Source organism: Mercenaria mercenaria, chromosome 2 (assembly GCF_021730395.1).
Source record: "Mercenaria mercenaria strain notata chromosome 2, MADL_Memer_1, whole genome shotgun sequence".
Taxonomy (NCBI): domain Eukaryota; kingdom Metazoa; phylum Mollusca; class Bivalvia; order Venerida; family Veneridae; genus Mercenaria; species Mercenaria mercenaria.
Genome location: NC_069362.1, coordinates 110938893 through 110963110, shown reverse-complemented (window position 1 = coordinate 110963110; position 24218 = coordinate 110938893). Strand labels below are relative to the sequence as shown.

Below are 24218 nucleotides of genomic sequence, written 5' to 3'. Positions count from 1 at the left end.
TTAGAAACAATTGAACAGTTTTTTGCACCAACCATCGTATGATCTAACTGTTTGTATTATCAGGGACACGTTGAAGTCTCGTCATTTTGTATCCTTCTTAAAGAGACGTACGATGTTTTATTATATTTTTTTGTAAAACCTTAGTACTTATCGTGTCAGTGTCTATCGCCGTCGTCGGAAAGAAGCGGATGTTGTTACATAATGGTAATGATTTACTGCAGGCATATCACACGTTGACCTCAAAGGTAGAAACAAAATTGATAATGTTATATTGCAACACTGAGATATAGTATCATAAATATGTCGCTTGTTTATCCATCGACCTTAAATGATTCGTTTATGATACATTTAAGATTTCAAAATTTAATAAATGTAAAAATTTTAAAGCTTATTCTTAGCTGAAGAAATTGTTTACGTTTGTATGAAGACTCAATGCGAAAATTATAATTGTGTGCAGATTGGTACATTTACATTTGCGTATAAATATGATACACTAAAATAAGAAATTATCGTAAAATGATTTTGTTTACTTAAGTTAGCTTTGATTTACGAATCTTCATTGTTCTTTATTCAGTCTGTCTTATCCGTTGTGTAATAAACGCACATTGTTGCGACAATTTTTAAACAGCCACTTTTCCTGGTGACTTATTTATGATGTCAATATTTAAAAACGTTCTTAGGGTGGCAAACCTACACGACTTTTCGGTATCGTAGGCAAGGGGAAAATCTCGGGATTCCGATAACATTTTTGCTTAAAATTTTCTTAGTACTTTACAAATTTAATAAAATAAAAAGCGTTGAAGAGAGAAAAATTGGTGCTTTCCTCGCAACAAAGTGTCTCCCTGATATTTTTCATACTTTCCTCAAACACTGCCAAATTTTTTTTTAAATCGAGCCGCTTTTCCCTTGTATAAGATACAGTAAAGTCACGTTGGTTGGCCATCTTGGTAATTTTATCCGTGTCTCTTTTCAAATATTATTTAGGTACAAAGTATGGAATCTAAAATGTCCAAGATGGAATCAACGATTTCTCTGATACAAAATACTCAAGGTAAATTCATCTATTCAACATTATTTTGACATTGAACTTTATTGGATCGGATTATGGAAATGAATTGATTAAGCATATATGTTGTAGCCTAAATGTTTTTGACTTTGGGTTGAAGGGGTGGGGTCTGGGTGGGGGTTCCGATAACAAATAACTTTCTCTAAGGTGGTTATCTGTTCTGAATGCTAGTGCAGGTTTCGGATTAGATATCAGTTTATTCGTCAAATTCATTATTTCATAAAACAAAACCTCCTAATTCGGTCTGACCATATACCCTTGCGGATTAGATATCAGTTTATTTGTCAAATTCATTACTTCATAAAAGCAAAGCCTTTAACATCGGTCTGACCATATACCCTTGCGGATTAGATATCAGTTTATTTGTCAAATTCATTACTTCATAACAACAAAGCCTTTAACATCGGTCTGACCATATACCCTTGCACTTTTGTCTGGACCACGTGTTTCATAACTTCATATTCCACGTAACTACCATTTATGTTTCTAAATCATAAACGCCACCAAGAAAATAAATTAAATCAAATGTAAATTATGCCACATAGTAGTGTGTACATCCTGATCTTCGTGAAACATAATGATAAAATGTATTGTAGAATGACAGTGTAGTCATACAGGAAATTTATCTAGAATACAGAAGATTGGAAATCCCGTCTTGTAATGTCTTGTTTTTAATGGACAACCAGCTTGATGTCATTAGAAAAAAATCAGGTTATACCGGGAAAGGCATCCACTTAGCAGCAGACAAATACAACTCGTCTCTGATTATCTTAAAGATCACACAGTTGTTTTGTGGAGCAACCTGTGTAGCCAAATATTTTCGAGACGACTGTGGTAGCCATGCAGCATTACATTAGAAAGCAATGTTTTTTATCTTTCAATCAACGAGCATATCCGTTATTCGAATGAAAACATAGCGTATTCACGATACAACAGGTGAAATCATCCAAATATGTTACTTTAGGCACGTTAGTTGATTTTAGGTCACTACGTCGGAACTTAACGAAGTAAAGGAATAAACCTGTACACAGATAAAGTGATTATCTTCAGTAACCTCCGAGAAATTAGACTTTCAATCGGAATACTGTTATGCAACTGTCAGAACATACAATATATTCTGTTTATCAACGCCCTTTTCTGAAATTTATTATAGATTATTATAATCTGTTATTGTAATATAGTTTTGTTATTGTTTAAAAACCATATTGAACTTAAAGTGTAAGTTTCAAGTACCCAGGATTAGTTCGTTTTCGATTAGTTTTATTTCAGTGACAAGTCTAGAAAGCGCCGATCGACATCGTTATCGCTTTAGAAGCTGAAACGAAAAAGAACAATGGAACAGAACGAAGAAAGTGCCTCGTTGTTATATGCGCAGTTGCAAAACTAATTTATTTTAGTAGAACACTCATGACGTCCGACATCCCTAAAGCAAACTTATTGCTTGACCCAGAAATATCAAAATGTCAGTGACGAATGAAGGGATTAATTGGGGGTGGAGGAGGGGGGAGGGGCTAATACATACAGGTAGGTTGCTTCCCTTAAATTTCTTATCCCTTGTTTTGTTTCCACGATCATGTGAGATTATTTAATTCGTCATTAGAGACCGATGTAAGTGATCGCGGGTCGTACCGTAAACACCGATTATGTGTAAAGTATATTTTGCATATTCCTGCAAGTATCCGATAAAGTTAGGAAATGTGTTTTGAAGACTATTTTAGAAATAGTTGAATTAACAGAATGACAATTAATTGATCATTTCACGTTATTTCTTTCAAATATTGTCAACACGTAGCTAGATCTATTTTAAGCTGCTTAATTCGAGTTGGAAAAAGAAAACTAAAAATTAAAGAGTATTTTCCTGTTAATATATGATCTATTTCTTCAGTCTGAGATCTGAAAAAAATATTGCGGTACGCACCGCAGTAAAAACAAACATGTACGGTGGCACGATTGACAGAAACTTCGTTATAAGCTGTAATAGATATTATGGGGTTTTCCAACATTCCGTCGTTTTAAGTATAGGAGTCGTTGGTCGAATAACCTGGTCTATATTTAGTAAAGAAAGTTTCCACAGGAAAAACTTACATCTTACTATTGGTTTCCGTAAGCCAGCTGGATAGGTTCCTAACATAACGATTTTTACACCGCAAGCGGACCAACATCGAAGAGGGAAAAGTGATTCAAAGCCAGCGAACTCAAAGACACGTTCACTGGATTCACTTGTAATTCTTTTCCTTCCAATGTTGTAACGAACCCTTCTGCCTTCACATCAGTCAACACGTACGCGTACATACCATGTCTATTACACCTTAAAGAGGAGTTAATATATCATAGATAGATAGATAAATAATAAACTTGTTTTGGATTCCAGCTTTAAATGGTGAGAGTACATATGTTCGATGGGGTCGTAAAACATGTCCTGGAAATAGCACCTCAACGATGTATTCAGGTAAAGTCTTTCTTGTACAATGCATATTTTAATTATAAGACCAGTATAAAGTGTGATTGTAGTAACAGTTGTATTTTAATGGCACGTCATAAACATAAACGAAACTACTGTTAGGTAACAACGATGTGAACAACTTCAAATTTTTGTTTGTTGCTGTAGTAAGCTTGATTTGTAAAGAAAATTGAAAAAAAAAAAAAAACTAAAAATAAAACATTGTCAATAACTTAGGTTTTAATAAACGTAGTCTTCAAGATTGTATTCATGCAAGACACATTTTATATCATACGTTTTGCAGACCGCTGCTTTATATATTTACCTGAAATAAACAACATTATTTCCCTTTATGTATAGTAAAAGCGTGTAAGAAAAGTGAAAAGATACCACTAGTGTCTAGATCTGTATTGCCTTTGACACAGTTCTCACTGGTGACCTTATTATACCACCACAAAACGAAGTTTGGGAGTGGGGCGGGGAGGTGTATATAGGAGTGAGCTTGGCGGTCGGTCGGTCGGTCGGTCGGTTGGACCGTTGATTTTCATGGTTTCCGGATAATAACTCATAAAAGGCTTGACCGATTTAAATGATTCTTGGTACATGGGTGTAACATCAGAAAATACAGGTCAAGTTTGACTTTGGGGTCAGTAAGTCAAAGGTCAAGGTCACAGTGACTCTGAACAGTTAAACGGTTTCCGGATGATAACTTGAGAACGCTTGGGTTTAGGATCATAAATTTTGGTACACAGTTGTAACATTATGAAATACAGGTCAAGTTTGACTTTGAAATCAGTAGGTCAAAGGTCAAGGTCACAGTGACTCGGAACAGTTAAATGATTTCTGGACGATAACTTGAGAACGCTTGGGTCTAGGATCATAAATTTCTGTAAACAAGTGCAACATAATAAAATACAGGTCAAGTTCGACTTTAAGTTTAGTAGGTCAAAGGTCAAAGTCACAATAACACGAAACAGTTAAACGGTTTCCTGATGATAACTTGAGAACGCTTAGGCCTAGGATCATGAAAATTGATCGGGAGGTTGGTTATGACCAGCAGATGACTCCTAATGATTTTGAGGTCAGTAGGTCTAAGGTCAAGGTCACAGTGACCCGGAAATTTAAACAGTTTTCGGACAGTAACTTCAGAACGCTTGGGACTAGGATCACGAAACTTATTAGGGAAGTTGGTCATGACCAGCAGATGACCCTTATTGATTTTGAGTTCCAAAGGTCAAAGGTCAGAGTGACATGGAACATTTAAACCTTTTCCGGACAATAACTAGAGAACGCTTTGGCCGAGGATCATGGAACTTCATAGGGAGGTTGATCATGACCAGCAGATGACCTCTATTAATTTTGAGGTCAGTAGGTCAAAGGTCAAGCAAGTTCGGCTTTGACATTGTCTTAGTTCTGTGACAGGGCCATACTGTGGGGGTATAATTCGTCACTCCTGTGACAACTCTAGTTCATTATGTTGTTGGTCACAGTTCCAAAGAGGAACTACTTTTCTATTAATAGGCTATGCTGCAGGATCATTCTATAGCCACAGCGGAGGTGCGGCAAACTATCTCTGTCTGCCTCCAGATCCCCAGTGGGCCTACTATGAAGATTCTGTGGGTTCCGGAGGGAAGGTATACGGCGGCGAGTATGAACTTGGAGATAATCATGCTAACGGTGGATCACACTATCTAGGATCAAATGTCCGAGACGAAGATGCCCCTTGCGCTGTATGCTCCTCACCGAGGTCTAGTGTCATTATGATACCAAGTCGACTCGAGTGCTACCCAGGCTGGACAAAAGAATACAGTGGATACCTTATGTCCGGAGCTTATTCACAGTCATCCGCTACGGAGTTTATATGCGTGGACTCCCACGTTGACGTCCTAGTCGGCGGTCATCCAGATCAAAATGGACGCCTGTTTTACCTAGTTGAAGGTATCTGTGGCTCGCTGAAATGTCCGCCATATATCAATGGCCGCGAACTTACATGTGTTGTTTGTACGAAATAATTGTCTCTAGATATAAATACCTACTCGTCACGTATAGCGCATGGTAGCCGAAACATTTCGAAACATTTCAATATTTCAATATTACTTAGAAAATGTTTTTATAACGGAACAAGCACACACTTTGAATTTAATTTAAATTGAATAGTTGTGAAAAAAGGACATCTATAATAAAACATGAAATAAATTGTACATATAACCTACAAACAATTATTTATTGCTGCCTTGAAACCATCAATTTAATATGGTATTTTGATGTCCGGCTTGTCATTTAATAGATAAATAATATAGGTTGGTTAATGCTTTGTGAGCATTAAAAAGGTTGACACAAACAAGCATTCGCAGTAGAAAGAGATGCCCTCTTAAGAAAGCCTTTGGTAGACGACAGTTGGATAATTTAATGTCCTTTCTGAGTTATTGTTAATTGTAGATTATACCTGTACAAACGTATAGAAACAAAATCTGATGCATTTGCACGCAACTTCATGTACCAAGAACAGTCCATAATGAAACATGAATTCATACGCCCCTATTAATACGTAGTTATAAGAACAAAATACTTCATGAAAATCATTTATAGTTACCATCATGAAAACAGTTTGTTTTTCGTCTCTAAAGGTATCATTATATAATTTTCCAATCTGACAACAGTTTCTGTATAAACTCTGTCACATTATAGTGTATAACAGCCCCACATATTACAATAGCTATAGAATAATACATCATTATCAATATTGTAAACTGCAAAGAAAGAAAATGCTATTATTTGACAATGTTATATTAAGGTGATAGACTTGTCTGCAAAAAATATTTATATAGGGAGGTATGCAATAAATGTGCTATAAGATGATAATTATGATATAGGGTGGTGTGCAAAAATATGATAAAGGGCGGTGTGAAAAATCAGTAATATATAGGGTGGTGTTCAAAACGTCTGTGTGCCGACTAACATATAAATACGTACAGACATCAAAAGAAAAGATTGTGATACATGACTTATATAAATATCTCATAATTAAGAAACAAAGTTGAAAACTTCCAAGGCGTTACTCTGCTGTGTTTGTGTCCGTTTATTACTTTTATAGTTTTATTATTGTATTCATTTGTCTCAATTGTTACGGTGGTAACGAGGCTCTGCTGAAGGACCGAGCAAACAGTAATCCCAGTAATTCCAGAATCGATAATTTCCAAAGGTATTTATAGCTCGGGTACCAGTGAAGTCTCCCAAACCTAGACAATTTTTCATATGTTCCAAATAGTTTAGCAGAACCAACTGTGTGAAAATAAAAAAAAAGTTTCCCTTGAAAAACACCTTTGAACAATAAGTTATAAATGTTTCCATGACAATCTTTCATTTTTGGAGATGACAACCATACAGATGATGACCCGTCATATCTCTGTTATTTGTGGTTAATGCAGAATAAAAATGGCACAAAATGAAACATAGGCACTGCCATTTAATAAGTAGTATTAAAACATTATCTTCGTTTAATAGCGCATCTAAAAAGCGCGGGCATTTTTACAGGGAAGACATCATGAGGTTTAAAAGGCAAACAACAACGTACGATTCAATCTTGTTTTATCATATGCAGCATAATGTTATGCCTTTTAGTAATACATAAAATGACGTCAGTATACCTACAAAAGAAGTTCTATCAAGGTATTTAATTTTTATCCGGTTTTAAGTAAAAAAGTTATACGTCATTTACAGTATGCTAGTCATCTTACACCCCGGGGTGAAAAATGGAGTTTTCCAGCACCGATGATAACATCGGAAACTCGCGTTCGCTATGCAAGAAACATAGATGTATATATTATTTTTTAATTTGAAATATATGTATCCTAAGCAAATGAGCGTAACAGACAGTTATTATTTTGACAAATAGCGTGACCTCAATAACGATGTAATATAAACTTTATATTTGCGCCGTCAGAAATGCTCTTTGTTCCGTACAGTCCAAATCACAAGAAAAATGTCAGCTAGGTTGATAGGAGTTAAACAAATAATATTTTTGACCCAAAGGCAAATATTTCAATTGCAGGTTAGCTATTTTGATAAGATTTTGTATTGTATTAGTCACTAAATTCAGTTATGTTTTGATATACCTGTGTATTGAAGGGAAACTCATGAGTTAGAATACAATTTACTTTTAGCAAAATGTAGGCGAAATATTCAGTGCTTACACCTCACTCGCTTTGTCCAAATATCTGCTATTGTATACAGCGGTACATACACCTCACTCGCTTTGTTCAAATATCTGCTATTGTATACAGCGGTACATACACCTCACTCGCTTTGTTCAAATATCTGCTATTGTATACAGCGGTACATACACCTCACTCGCTTTGTTCAAATATCTGCTATTGTATAAAGCGGTACATATATCTCACGCGCTTTATCCAAATATCTGCTATTATATACAGCGGTACACACACCTCACCCGCTTTTATCCAAATATCTGCTATTATATACCTTACGGACTTTATCACAATATCTGTTATTGGATACATCATACAATTAGCCATTGTTTTAAAGAAAACAAAAATGAAAATTCCATGACCATTAAAATCATATACAGTCGAAATTCGGTATCTCGAATTTCAAGGGACCGTGCTTTTTATTTCGAGATAACCGAAATTCGAGTTGTGAGGAGGAACATACATGGACGAAATGATGTAAAAATAAATTGCTTAAGTTGCTAAGAGATTTAATAAAAAATACGCTGTCGGTTCGTTCTTTACGCGCACACTATTCCGTTCAGTTTGTGTGTATCAAAATTTTCAGTTTTTCGAAGAATAAAATGATACAAAACTCAAGTCAAGTTTCCTTTTCGTACAACGTTTCTCTCCCGGAAGATTGACAGCATTTCGATCTGACATTTTGAACGAATGATGCTTTCCTCCAAAAAGTTAAGTTTTTATATAGTCTCATCGCAATTACATCTTATTAATCTTTATTTAAGATCCTGACTGTACAAACTAATTAATTAATTAGTTTAAATTAAATGCAAATTTCATAACGTCTCAAAACCAAATGACCGCTAATTAAAGAAATCTAATGTTTACTTCGAACAATTATCATTATGGCACGTGCAAATAAGTATAACATTATCTCACTTTGATAATCGCCGCATCTTTGATATGTCAGCATCACGACTTTCTGGTTAGGCAATTAACATAGACATGTGTTAAAAACCAGCCACATTCACAATGAGATGTGTGAAATTTTATCGCATATTTTCTCATTTCGACTTACCGAGTTTACAAGAATTTTGAATTTTATTGACGGGACTAAATATCCCTTTCGAGACACCCTTAGTCTCAATAAGTCAAATTTTGACGTAACCGGAGTTGAATGACATAAATAAAGAAGGGAATTTGACGGGACTTGAAAATTTGTTCGACTTAAGCGGAAATTTGAGGTAAGCGAGTTTGAGATACCGAGTTTCGACTGTATATCATATTGTTTAGAGGTAATTTGTTTATAGGCATAGTTTCCACAAAATGTTTTGAGCTAAAGTCCCTAATTCCAAAACGTTGCCGATCTTTTTTCAGAGAGTCTCTGATATATTATTCGTGGCTTTTCCCTTATATATTGGAGCCATGCTAATTATTCAAATCAATATATTTATCTCGTATTATAACTCCATAATGACTTACATCGCAATGACCCATATTGCCTTCAAATTTATGGCATCGAAATTTAAGGCATTGTATATATATTCTACTATATGCTTCTGAACTGGAGGAACATCCAATAAAATATGACGGAACTAATAGCTTGAAGTGAAAGCACAGTTGTACATGTCCCTGAGGTACTCCCCTGGAATGCAAACACGAATATAAAACATTAGCAGCTTGAAAACAACTGATAGATCATTGATGAAATAAGTGTTGATAATTCAGTAGCTATTATTGTGGTCTTGGTATTGAATGTTGGATTTGTCATAATGTCATTAAAGTTCGGTTTGTCAGTTTAATATGAATTAAATAAATAATTATGATTTCAAACTCAGCACGTTGTTGACTACAAGCCCTGATTTTTGTGCAAAAAGTTCATGAATGGAAGGAAGCTATGATGTAAAAGATATCTAAGTTTTATAATTTGTATCATTTACTAAATTCAATCTCTTGCTGGCATTCGTGCATGCTGGGTATGTACTTACACACTTAGCCTCTAACGAACTGAAAGATTGATATTTGTTCTCTAGGTGTAAAACAGTTAGATTGTGTGAAATAGTACATCATGCTATATATAAATGCATTATGTTAGACCAATGTGCATTGCGCCACAAAACATGATGTCATACACATTTTTTGCAACTTCAAACTAAATGTTCTACCATACATAAATCTCTTGACGCATATACTGCATTACAAGTGCATATTTATAGGTTATTTGCTTTGTATCGGGAAATATGCACGAGTTCTTCAGCGGAAATACTGCGCGACTTTAGGAGCGCAATATTCTTCCGCTAAAGAACGAGTGCATATTTCCCGATGCAAAGATAATAACCTTTTTATTACATACGCATCTACACGTATAAATATTATGTAAATATCATAAATATGTTCAATAGCCTAACAATTGACAATACTGAACTAAATAGAAAAAATAGTGCAACAACACACACTGAATTACGTCACGCACCCGATATGAAATTCAGGCGTCGTGTATGGAAAAATATTGACGTTTCCGATACCAGTGTAACTTAACGGGGAATAGAAACGAGTATGTAATAATATGGTATCTGCTTACTGTCCTAAGTCGTATCTCAGTCAATACTTTAGAAATACTTGTATATTAAAACCCCATCTTAGGCTGCTGTGGTCTTCAACACATGACATAACTTACTATCTTGAGCTTCAATGCAATTCATGCCTCACTGTTACTTATATTAGTGGTAGACCACGCTTTTTAGCTCACCTGAGCAAAAGGCTCATGGTGAGCTTTTGTAACCGCTTGATTTCCGTCGCCAGTTTTCCGTCGTCAGTCGTCCGGCGTGTATCGTCAGTCGTCCGTCGTGAATTCGTCAACAATTTCTAAAAAAAATCTTCTTCTTCAAACCACTGGGCAGAATTACACCAAACTTCATAGGAATGATTTCTGGGTGGTCCCCTTTTAAAATTGTTCAAAGAATTGAATTCAATGCAGAATTCTGGTTGCCATGACAACCAAAAGGAAACACTTTAAAAATCTTTTTGCGGTCCTTTTACCAAAATTGTTCAAATTATAGCCCTAGGGTGAAAGGAGGCCCTGCCATGGGGGTTCAAAATTTAACAAAGACTTCTATAGGGAAAAAAGTAAATATCTTCTCGTTTGAAAGCGCAAGGCCTAGGCGTTTGATAATTGATATGTGGCATTGTCTAATGGATCTCTAACAAGACTGTTCAAATTAGGCCTCGCCCTAGGGGTCACTTGTTTAAAGAGTTATATAGGAATAAAAACTTCAAAAATTATCAGATCAAATTTCCTAGACTATTTAATTATAATTACCTGATAACCCCAAGGAATTAGAGGTCACATGACTATGACCTTGAAAAACTGACCTACTTTCTTGCATTTTAAAATACAACCTTGAAATTTGGATGACATGTAATTTCAGCACACCGATCTTAAAACTGACTTTCAGTGACCATGAATGTGACCTACTGACCTACTTTCTAATATTTTAAATTATTTGCCATTTTAAACATATGGCTCATATTACTCAGTTGAGCAATTCATGGTCAACATGACCCTCTTGTACTAATTAAGTACAATCCGTCGATTTTACCTACATAAGTAGCTGGTCCTGTTTTAACAAGCATTAAGTACGAAACATTGCTTTTATCTGCATTATTAGATGTTTTTGTTTTCACAAATTAAAGTACCAGGCCTCTATTTTATCAACATAAGTTGACTAGAATGTTCTGTTCTTAAAAACTAAAATACCAGGCCTCGATTGTACTAATATGAAGAATGTCCTGTTTTCACAAACATTTTCAAATCAGTTACCAAAATTAAGACCTTCCATAGAGTTTGCAGACCTGAAACTTTATAGAAATCATTGACGATTCTAAAACAATCTAGCAGTGGTACTATTATCTTGCACTATAGCATGCAATACAGAATTTAGAAAGGCACCACGTGGGAGTCTGAAACATGTTTGTCACGTGTGTGTTGCGTCAACGTTGTATTCCATCTATCAAAGGATCTTCTATATATCACGAAGAAAGTAATAAACTCGAAATCGGAAATGAAATATCCATTTCATCATATCCATTTGTAGGTTAAGAAGAGACGTTAACAAAAACTTTTTACTGAATATTACAACTGACCTGCAAAAAGCTTGTTTGTTTTCTTTCCACAGGATTGAAATTCTTCCCAATGCTTTCAGCACCACAGACATTGCTCTCTTCACAGCCTCCATCAAACTGCTGCATTACCGCTATTGTAAGAATTCATTTAAATGTCAATATCATCCAGTGTCCTTTATCATTAACAGTCTAAATAAGACCTATGTAAAGAGGCTAGGGAAAATAACAACATAGAAGATGCATAATTCATCGTTTATATTCCTTTTAATTACTGTATCATAAAATAGTGATGTCAATTGTTGTACATATATAGTAGTTACGATTTTGGCAAATATGCTGTTGTTTGAAATAACAAGGGGTTTAAAAAGAGGTACAAAAATAGCGTTATACCTATTCAATAGTGGCATAAAAGCTTATGAAATGATAATTCTAAATCGCCATGGAGAAAACAAGTCAACTTGACATTCGTGTCGAACCAAATTTTAGCATAAACGAATTTACTCTTAAACTTTACTTGAAACTGGACAAAGAAAAAAAATCAAGTAATCTAAAACTTTACTTACACTCAAGATTTGAGCAGGTAAATCTTAAATAGACCTTCCACTTCTCCGGATCGTAAATTAGCAGGTGTTCGCGAAATTCCTCGCGCTTGTCACAGTCACCCACTGCATCCTTTTTGCATTTCACCAGGCATTCAACACTGCAACACCACCAGTTAATGAGTTTTTAGATGTTTTTAAATGCTTTTAAATGTTGCCGTCTATCGACAGTTCAGTTCCATCTATGTGGTTAAGATTGCTAATAACGAATCATTTGCCCTTGACTGTAGTGATTTTGAAACCTCGCTTAAAGTGTTAAAGTTGAGAAACCCATTAAGCTGGCTTACAGAAAGCCGGCGGTCTTACCCAGAGGCATGCCAGTGGAAGAATCAATGCTACGTGGGTCTGCCTCAGTGATCAAAACTTGAAAAATTGACATATTACCTAAACTATATCGATGTGAAATAAAAGGTCGCCGATTCATATCTCTGCATTAAACAAAGTCCATTAATTTAGCAGCTCGTAGTCGACTATCGACAATTAAGACACTGAAGAAACGATAAAATGTCGATTGATTGAATCTTAATCAGTCATAAAAACGTATCGAGTGTTTTAAGTCATATTCCAGACAATTATCCAATAATTCATGTAAAATGGGCTAAACTAATTTTAATATACTTGAATCATAGACAGAAAAGTGTTTCATACAGATATGATGTCATATATATCAAAAACATTATATGAGCCACGCCATGAGAAAACCAACATAGTGGGTTTGCGACCAGCATGGATCCAGACCAGCCTGCGCATCCGCGCAGTCTGGTCAGGATCCATGCTGTTCGCTAACAGGTTCTCTTATTGAAGTAGGCTTTGAAAGAGAACAGCATGGATCCTGACCAGACTGCGCGGATGCGCAGGCTGGTCTGGATCCATGCTGGTCGCAAACCCACTATGTTGGTTTTCTCATGGCACGGCTCATATATAAAACATGCATTAGCTACACGCTCAGTATTGTTATCAATGAGGAGTAATACAGAAGATTCAAAACAGTTTCTATTTATAACTTTGCGCGTATTCATCCAGGTTTTAAGTCTGAAACTTTGACGAGTGTCTTATTTTTTTGTAGTGTTTAAAATTTGACAACTGAATGTCTTAAGATGTCTATGTTTATATTATTTGTACAATTACCAACTTTTGGCACATTTTTTTCATTGAAGCCTCATCCTTTATCTCTGTTACGAAATAGGTTTTGTCACACTTATACCATGCCGGATCAACTGTCTTATTGTTGCACACCTCGTAAGCTCCGGCCACGTGCCCACTAAACACAGCTTGAAATGTAAAAATACAAGAAATAAATTGAGAACTTATTTGGACAATGAAGCTATAAAAACACCTTATGCGATATTTAACTACGCCAGGCTATTATTATATTCTTATTGAATGGCTTTCCGGTCAAAAGTCAAAATTACTATAGATATACTTTGACCTTCAAAAATGACCTTTGGGCGAGTTCATTAACTAAGGTGGATCTGGTATTCGGATCATCTCAGCTGATGATTTACGTAAGAAATAGGTATATAATGTAAGAAATTAACCGAGTTGCGATCAAAGACTGCACAGTGTATTGGTAAGTGTGATTGCCCCTGATACATGGCATGCACGCAACCTGTGAGTTCGAACCCCATCATAATTTCTTTTTTTTACTGTACATGTATTATGAATTATAATTCAAAAAGTACGTATCATATTTTATTGCATGACTTTAATATTTACTGTTTTAAATTATTTTTTCTTCATTTTTTCCCATTTGTTTTCTTTTAATAGTATATTTTTTTCTCTCAAAATTTATTTCATATCAGAAAAAAAATTCATTTCACAAACAAGGTTAATCCTCAGATTCGCTGGCAGTGTCGGTTTCCGAATCGTCCGCTGAATCATAAACGTTAATAACGACCTTCGTGAAAAAAGCTGGACATTGTATAATGGAGTTATCAGAAAAGAAGAAAAAAGTCTTACCTTATCGGGATTCGAAACCACACCTACACCTAATACATTGTATGCGACGTTCACTCTAACCTACTGCGCCAACGAGACAAGTTTAGTACGTGCGACTAGTTGGTGTCTTTTATGTATAAAATATCTATTCAGTAAACTATAACACCCCTTTACTTGGATTAGTTCAATATTAAAAGTACATTTAAGCCCGAATGCACAACGTTTATCTATACATGACTTCTTATATAGATATATATATATAAAATAAATAAATAGACAAAACTAGTTGTTATACGTACCTAGACAGGTCGCCAACAAAATGTAATTCATGGCTGAAACTAAACAGTGAATACAGATTGGATGTGTAATTTATGAAGACTCAAAAAATGCATGTAATAATTACTTGATAAATACATTAATCAGGAATGTCAGCAATTCACAATAACGAAACTAACGTTTATAACATTATCAGAATTATTTGTCGGAGAGTTCAATCATTTTTTTAGTTTATATACATAATTGACCATAAGCAAACGCTAAAAATCTGAGTATCCAAGCAACCGATTTGTCAAATGAACACAGTCTTGAAAATGAATGGTAACCTCTTTAGCTTTATTTTAAGTATAACACCGTTTTTCAACAGTATTTCAGTTATGTAACGGTGGACAGATTACCATACCAGTGTCCCTGCATTCTATACCTGTACAAATCTGTTCTCCGCAAGTAGCTGCCAACTTCCCATCAGGAATCAGACACAAATAAAGTGTTTTGTCAAATAGTCACCGAGAACATACGGCCAGCCTGGGGATCGAAATCACGACACCGCGATCCGTCGATCTGCGTCCTCCCTATTGAGGTAAGCAGGCGGGTTAATGCGGCCTACTATGACTTAATTCCGACCGTTAAATTAGAACGGAATCAAGTTAAGTAACTCTACTGTAGTACACTCAAGAACTTGAAGGGGATGTGAAATAACAAATTCCGGTTTGTACAATAATTGAACAACCCAAACATGACTAATTCCTTTGCGATTCGATAGCAAAAAAAAATGAATAGTTACAATTTAGAGAGTGACATTGACAAGATACTTCGAATGAACCAAACATGTCGATGTAAATACCAGTTTAAAATTTTACTTGATGCAAAGATGAAATAAATAGCATTTATCTTTTTTGCCCTATTTCATTAACTGCATCGGGCGTGTTTTCAATGATCATTTTCACATGAACGACCGAACGCAAATATGACTAGACCTGTATTTTCAGGATAAAACTAGCTGTCATCTTACTTTCTAGTATGAGCAAGTTAATTATTTGTATGTAAACATAGCATTTTCATGGCACCAAATCACACGAGATATTTGACATAAGACGTTCAGTGTAACAGTTGCTGAAATACTGTTGAGATACGGGTCGAAGTAAGGAAACCATAGCTTTTCTCAAAACTTTATTTTAGTATGCATCTGACCATACGCTCAGATTGTATATCTTCATTTTTTGTCCGTTTATACCCGCATCCCAGTACCCCAATCAAACATAAGGGCGTCTCTAAATTACCAGATGTAGATGTCTTTAATGAAACTGAATAATTAGAATTCATTTCAAGTGCAAAGTTTAAGTACAATTTTCTGTTTGAATGGAAAGTATCATAAAGCCTAAAACTAATCAGAAGAATACAAAAACAACAACAACAACAACAACAACAACAAAACAACAGAATATTATCATAATAAATTTTAGCAATCATTAAACCTTCGTCTAGGATAACATGAAACAAGTCAAACTTCATTTGATACTTTAGCACTGGAAACAATATAAGGGTAAAGACCCTGCCTTGTATTCCATGAGATCATTTAAACTTTACATAAAGATAAATTGACGAAAATACGATTATAATTAAGTTACCACACGTCAGATTAATGCTGTTGATCTCAAAAATATTTTTCTCCTTTCTGCTATAATATATAAAAACTTTAATGCATTTTGTTGCAAAAGACTGAAATCCCGATTGTAACTGTCTTTTACAATCACTGGACCCCTATACGGGTCCTTGGAATATATGTTAGAAGGTAACTATAGAAAAAGTATGAAACAAATAACACTATATTTACCTGAATAAACTACCTATTTCATATAGGTCTCTAATCCATATAGAATAACAAGTTGTGTTACGTTATTAAATATGTAGTGAATTTGGGTCATGGTAGTCAGTTAAGTCACGTAGTTATGAACAAGTAGGATGACTTATTACATGAAGGCCTCGAGATACTTTATATGTTTATCTGTTACTTCAAGGCTGACCTACATTTATACACCAAACATCAAGTAGTAAATATGCCCAAGCGATAGATCTTTCGGCTTAATTAAACAGAATTGAGTTAAAAAAGGAAGCAAACACCAGTCCTGTTTTTACCCAGAATATCAGCGACTCCCAAAGTGCGAATACAGCATCTATTCACTTATACTTAATGATATTTTCATTAAACCATAATAGAATTAAGGACACCATTTGGAGCAGAGGGTGACCTGCTTTAACATGATTTTTCTCTATAATGATGTGAAGCGAACCAAACTGAAGGTGAAAGATTGAATTATACCCTAGTATTTGTCAGGATATTGGTTATATGACCCAGGGAAGTGCCTACGCCTTTAGTATCTTGAACAATAGTTTGGGTCCAATCGCTAATGTGACTATGTCTTAGACTAGCTGACAAACGATGTAGAATGTCCTTTGTTGAAACACTTGAGCTGTTGAGACCAAATATTTCATACATAGAATTTTTCACTGGCAACCTTGCCTAAATGATTCGTGTACCAATGATTCGTAAATGATTTCTATTTGAAGCTGAATAATTTCAGAGATCAGGCAAATCAATAAATGTTTCAACTTAACTTAATCTTCAATTAATAATGATAAGCTCAAACTCCTTTAGGCTGGAGGCTCTATACTTGACTGTTCTTTTTTTGAAATTCTCGTCAGACAATGTCTTTGAATCAACAACATACGAGTCCTATCGCATAGATGCTCGGCCTCTGTCCTCCCAACTCTATATGATTACCCTGACTCCTGGATGCTCAGCGCCTATATGCTATCATATGTAGCATTCAACTACCATATATGTGTATCTCCGATGCCTTGGCTATACTTCGCCAATAACGCTGAACAGTCTATAAGCTGGAACTCTCTTACTATCTCAAACTTACCAAACTTTGGGTCTCTGTCTCAGCTTTCCAAATGCTCAGCCTATATTTTGCTATCGTCTATAGCATTCAATTACCTTTAAAGTAAAACTCCTATGTGCTGGCCCTATAGCTCGAAACCTTATTGAAATTCTGCAACTCTTCTTTAGTCTTCTTTTTAATAATTTATCCGCTCTGACAGGGTAACTGCAATAGTCTCCTTATCAAGGTACTGGGATAAATATTAGTTGAACCGGTACCTCGATGTGTCTTCTACCGAATGTCCCTCTCTGTCATCCATCTACCTATTTATACCTCAGCAGGCGTGCTATTTATAGAACTTGTTTCTGATTGGTCTTTGGATTCCCTTTAACTATTGTATATGACATAATGTGTGATGCTGGGATCCAGCTATCACTATAATGAACCCAAGTCAGCCACAAATGACCCAAATTCTATTATTAACAGCAATTCAACAATAATCATAGCAATAACAACCTGAAAAGGGAGTCAAACACCATCTGTGCTTATGTGTTACGTTATCAATATATTAAATACTAGTATACAAATTATTCTGACAGTGTTATTTTGATAACATTTTATGCACCATGATTCTTTTACGATAGCAGAATAAGTAAAAGTAAAAGTCTACTGTTATCTTCAAACAGATTCAACTTTTTCATCAGTACTTTAAAATGAACCAAAATTTTGTATGCAGCATGGGAGGCCCATAAACTACCAAAGTGTATCACCAAATTTTCCTAAATTGCCAGAAAATTAAGAGTTAAAAACAAATCAATTATTTTTGGGTATCTGTTTCCTTCCCCAGTGAATTAAACATGTTAAAAGTGATATAACCCAAGAATGGATTGATTTATTTAAAAACTAAAAACTGTGATAAAATTGTATAAAACAATCAATTTTTCTTCAACTTTCTTCATAAATAATTTGAAATAATTTTGAATCACATCAACCACATCATCAAGTTGTGAATTTCTGTTCTGAGAAAACGGAGAAAATATATAATGATAACTAAATCCTTGGGCTAAACCTTAATCAAAGCATGAACGTCCTTTTTCTCTGACAACAAATCAGACTATTTCATTCTTCCATTCCATGTATTTATAGGCCCACAATTTGAACATTGATAATACTATTTGCAAAAAATTAACTCCTTCCACCAAGACAGCCAGTCAAAATCAGTTATATATACCCGATGATAATCACCTATATAATTTCGATTATACCTCAAAGCAATATAATTCCAATTCACGCTCCCACCATAGCTTTAAATGACCACATTACTGCGATTCAGCCTGAAATCAAATGCTTTGGTGATGGTTCAGACCAGAAATACCGTAACTAAATTTATAGCCTGGCTGTTCGTTTTAGAAATGTGTTTTTGTAAAACATGTCAAATATTTACTGTTAATCCTGGAAATTCATAAAAAAAGCTTTTGTATTTGAAATTTTTAATTCATTTTTGGCATCTTATAGAGGAAAGTATGGTAAATTTATATGTCATAAAACAAAAAATGTCCTAAAATGTCAATGGACCCCTTAGGGTGTCCTTAAAAATATTTACCTCCGTATATATCCGTCTATAAATCCAAGAATGTCCTATATTTCTATGGCAATCGATATTTCTACGCTAAAATACATTCACACGCTTCGGCGATTTCCTATACTTGTTTTTTTTTTATTTATCATATCAGATTCTAAAATATTTCGGCTGCAGGGGAGGTACAACAATCGTATGTCACGCGTATACAATTAGTCATGTTGTCTTCTCGTGCATAAAACAAACTTATGTTTATTAAAGGTACACAAGTTCATTAAAAATACTATACAATATTGTCAAAAAATAAGGAAATTTATTCGTTTTAGTTAAATATCACACTAAATATGACACTGTTATGAAGAAGAAATAATTACATTGTATTTCATTACATTCGATATCTTACAAGTGATATAAATGAATAATTGTGAATTACTAGTGGACTTATCTAACTTCGTGAAGGCAAAAAGTTTTGACCAAAATTTCCCATTTGTGTTGACATAAACTCGTTTGTCCATAAATTATTGGGATTATAGAGTCATTTTGCGCTTGCCGAGAACTGTATAGTTAACGCACATTTGACACACTCTATCTAACCTAGTCTGTGGTTAAGTTATACGTTTCTTTTGATTTTAGTCTACTACAACTCGGCGAAATATGACCATTTTGTGTCGATTCGCTGTAAAACCCAACTCACTCACTCACTCACTAGCCTACTACTGTTTTTAGAATTTATCATTTATATTTCACATTGTATAGTTATAAAGGTCCAAGACTTGACACTTCCGTGCGGATTAATTTTCAAGACTAGCGCAAGGACCTCCAACGACAATTGGTCTCCTACAAATAATACTGATTTTAAGTATTCAAAGTACTTGAAACCGTTAATGATCGGTCAGTTACTTTGATTAAAGCCTTGATATTATTCATTCACTAGAATTGTTAAATCCTGTTAGTACTTTGAATATAGAATTTAAAAAGAATGACCAAACTCAGTACGACCCGTAAAATTGAGGTTAAACTTTGTTTTCAGGTGAGTGATGGGGTAGAACTGTCGCCTATGCTAGTCCTAATATAAACTAGCTCATAAGAAATTTACATATTTTGATGACTTTATATTTAGTGTTTCAGTACTTTTTACACTTTCGACAATGACGATAGACTTTTATCTCAAGTTCGTATGCTTTATCACACAGCATGTATTGTCTTTTTATTTAGCAAATTTGGTCGAGAAGTATACAGTTCTAGCAATACACATCACATACTTTTTGTTTAAGTTTGTTCGCGATCCTATACTTAACAAGTACGAAAGTTGCTGCAGGATGCAACAAAAAGAAACTCCGTGCCAAACAAAGCAGTATGTGTAGTACTTACAGATGAGGAGGTGATATGACGATTCTGGTGTCTTTTGTTGTAGACCGTAGGCAGACAGTCTGATGTGTTTTCATGACTGTTGGACAAAGAGGCGTAAAAAGTTCTCAGTTTGAAGGAAAAACCAATGTTGCTATTTAGATTACTAATTTGCATAATCGAACCTTGAACTATAATGCCATACAAATTGAGTGAGTGAGTGAGTGAGTGAGTGAGTTGGGTTTTTCGGCGAATCGACACAAAATGGTCATATATCGCCGAGCCCTTACAAAAGTAAGATTAAGGACGTAAATAACGTTCTTGGTAAAAGTAACAAAAGTTTATGAAAAATGCTTAAAATACTTGTCAGGATTTGGTGTTTTACTCAATGTAAAAAAAGCATTAAAAAGTAAGAATATTACGTGTTTATAAAATCCAGGATAATGATAAACGACTTTTAAAGAAATAGTACGTAAATTACCAACTTGGAGGGCGTAAGTATCTTTTTCGGATAACTGTATAAATATATGGATCACTTTTTATTATTTAAAGAGGTGTACACGTAAACCGGATAATTCACACCTTCAACCATGTCTGGCTTTTGTCATTTGTATCATTCAACTATTTCATATGAAAAAATCTCTTATGAAATTTTGTCGTTAGATAAAGACAGTAGGTCTTAAACCACAAATTGGTTATTTGCGCGTCGCGATTACAAAACGCGCAGTTCTGGTTATTTGCGCGGAACATTTACGCAGCTACTCCCAATATCATTACGCAAGTTACGTAAACGGTTATTATTGCAACAAAATATTTGGATACGCTTACATTTATAACAATATTGGTAAGGCATCAATATGTGCTTTAGAAATACACATTCCATTTAAACGTTTTAGAGTTTATGGATCAAAACTATTTCTTTCTAACGGCGTATTCATCAAACTAAAAAGGAAAGGAATTTTCCAAGTGATGTCCGACAAAATTTGCTTTCGTTTCTGCTCTTTGATTTCTTTCCTGTCTTATGAAACTTATTGTTCTCATTTGTGTTTTAAAGTTGATGGAGCAGGCAAGATATTGAAAATAAAAGTCTTGTAGAGGCAAAGTATCTGCTACATTAAGCACCCGAGACAATGATACGCCATGAGATTGATACTGTCAAAATCACAAAATGTGGCGATTTTCATACGCATGTGTACTGAAAATATTACGGTTCGTACAGTTAACGCGGATTATGTGTACGGTATATTTTGCATTTAGTGCAAAGTGCCGACAAATTTAGAAAAAATGAGTTTTGAACGCTATTTCAGCAAATATTTGAATTAACAGAATGGCAATTAATTGCCCAATTTCAGGTCATTTCTTTCAAATATTTGCAACACGCAGCGAAATTTCAAGCTACTTCAAGCTTGAAAAAAAAACACCCTCAAATGTAAGAGTAATATCCTGTTAAAATATGATCTTTCTTCCGGTTTAAATCTAGAAAGATATCGCGGTACGCACCAAGGTAAAAACAAACATATGGTAATGTACAATGGAACGACTGACAGTTACTTCGTAGCAAGGTGTAATAAATAAGGAACTAAACATATTGCAGGGTTTTCCAACATTTACAATAGGTAAAGAAAGAAGACATTTTGACGTTTCAGCAGGAAAAACGTACTTGTGATAAAAATATGTCTTTCCACATTGAATTTATTAAACTCGTTGAATAAAATTCATAAAGTGCTCAGCAGAGCCTCGCATTTAATAAATTCAAAATGAAAAGACACCCTTGAAACTTCCTCTATATTCAACATTACGGCAAACGACGGTAGTTAAAAACCTACATATCATGTCAACGTTCATATCTAAAATAATACAATAACTGACCTTTAAAATAAATGTTGCAGAATATACTGACCTATTAGATAACCTTTAATAACTAATAATCACATTGACGTTTATTTCAGATATGGATTTATAATCAATGTGCATGTTGAAAGTGTCAATGTATAAATAACGAGACATTCAAAATTCAAAAAGGGAGGAGTAGATTCCCTTACTGAAAGAAATGATTCACCAACGCAAACATAACATACGTGCCACTATTCAGGAAATTTGGTGTCTTAACAAACCTTTATCAGATTAAGATGGTAGAAGAAGACCCCAGGCATGGGCAAGCTCCCGAGTAGAACCACTGACTTTTTGAAAGCCAGCTTGATGGGTTCCTCACATTGCGATTTTTACACCACAAGTTGACTCACGTCGAAGAGGAAAAAGCGATTCAGAACAAGTACGCGTACATACCATGTCTATAACACAAAGTGGAGTTAATATACCATAGATAGATAGATAAATATTCAATTTGTTTTGAATTTAAGCTTTAAATGGTGAGGGTACATATGTTCGATGGGTTCGCGAAACATGTCCTGGAAATGGCACCTCAACGAATAATTCATGTAAAGTCTTTGTTGTAAAATGCATATTTCTATTTTTAGACCAGTATAAAGTTTGATTGTAGTTATATTTTAATGGCACGTCATAAACATAGACGAAACTACTGTTAGGTAACAACGCTGCGAAAGACAAAGCTTTGATTTACAAAGAAAATTATAAAACCAAAAATAAAACATTTTCAGTAACGTAGGTTTTACTAACCGTGGTCTTCAAGATTGCATTCATGCAAAATACTTTTATATCATACGTTTTGCAACCCTCTGCTAATAGACGACTTTGATTCCTTCTATATACAGTAAAAACTTGTACAATGATAAGAAAAGTGAAAAGAGGTGACGGTATTCATTAGTGTTGTTGGTCACAGTTCCAAAGAAAGAGGAAATACTTTTCTTTAAATAGGCTATGCTGCAGGATCACACTATATTCACAGCGGAGGTGCAGCAAATTATCTCTACCTGCCGCCAGATCTCCAGTGGGTCTACTATGAAGGTTCTGAGGGTTTTGGAGGAAAGGTAGACGGCAGCGAGTATGAAGTTGTAGACAATCAAGCTAACGGTGGATCACACTATCTAGGATCAAATGTCCGAGACGAAGATGCCCCTTGCGCTGTATGCTCCTCACCGAGGTCTAGTGTCATAATGATTCCAAGTCGACTTGAGCCCTACCTTGGCTGGACAAAATAATACAGTGGATACCTTATGTCCGGAGGAGATACACAGTCATACGCTACAGAGTTTATATGCGTGGACTCCCACGTTGACGTCCTAGTCGGCGGTCATCCAGAATAAAATGGACGCCTGCTTTACCTAGTTGAAGGTATCTGTGGCTCGCTGAAAAGTCTGCCATATATCAATGACTGCCAACTTACATGTGTTGTTTATGCGAAATAATTGTCTCCGGATATAAATACATACCCGTCACGTATAGCGCATGGCAGCCGAAACATTTCGAAACATTTCAATAATTCAATGTTACTAAGAAAATGAGCTGATGTTTTTTATAACGGAGCATGAACACACTTTGAATTCAAATTAAACTGAATATTTGTGAAAAAAGGAAAATTATAATAAAAACATACATTAAATTGCACATATAGAATCTACATACCATATTGCTGCCTTGAAACCATCAATTTAATATTGTAGTACCATTTAATAAATAAATAATATAGGTCGGTCAACTCTTACTCAGCATTGCAAAAGTTGACAAATACAGGCAGTCAAATAAGCATACGCCAGTAAAAAGTAATGCCCTCTTATGAAAGCCTTTGGTAGATGACAGTTGGACAATTTTAGGTCCTTTCTGAGTTATTGTGAATTGTGGATTATACCTGTGCAAACGCA

The 24218-nt window shown here is 34.9% G+C and overlaps 2 protein-coding genes across 3 annotated transcripts; one reads left to right on the top strand and one right to left on the bottom strand.

The window, feature by feature from the left end:
* The first annotated feature begins 132 nt into the window (after window positions 1-132).
* LOC123562973 (uncharacterized) lies at window positions 133-5714 on the top strand. Its single transcript, XM_053537548.1, has 4 exons — window positions 133-245; window positions 985-1051; window positions 3438-3515; window positions 5028-5714. The coding sequence occupies exons 1-4, from the start codon at window positions 189-191 to the stop codon at window positions 5516-5518; spliced, it is 693 nt and encodes a 230-aa protein (XP_053393523.1). The 5' UTR covers window positions 133-188; the 3' UTR covers window positions 5519-5714.
* A 13-nt stretch (window positions 5715-5727) lies between these two features.
* On the bottom strand, window positions 5728-19263 carry LOC123562972 (uncharacterized). Of its 2 annotated transcripts, none has more exons than XM_053537550.1 (6): window positions 19117-19263; window positions 14652-14690; window positions 13547-13685; window positions 12379-12515; window positions 11837-11946; window positions 5728-9338 (listed from the first exon to the last, which is right to left on the bottom strand). In XM_053537550.1, exons 2-6 carry the CDS (start codon window positions 14680-14682, stop codon window positions 9243-9245), a joined length of 513 nt encoding a protein of 170 aa, XP_053393525.1. In that variant the 5' UTR covers window positions 14683-14690; window positions 19117-19263; the 3' UTR covers window positions 5728-9242. The 2 variants fall into 2 exon arrangements, with proteins under 2 accessions (XP_053393525.1, XP_053393524.1); XM_053537549.1 differs by lacking the exon at window positions 19117-19263 and adding an exon at window positions 16463-16912.
* Between the last annotated feature and the right edge of the window lie 4955 nt (window positions 19264-24218).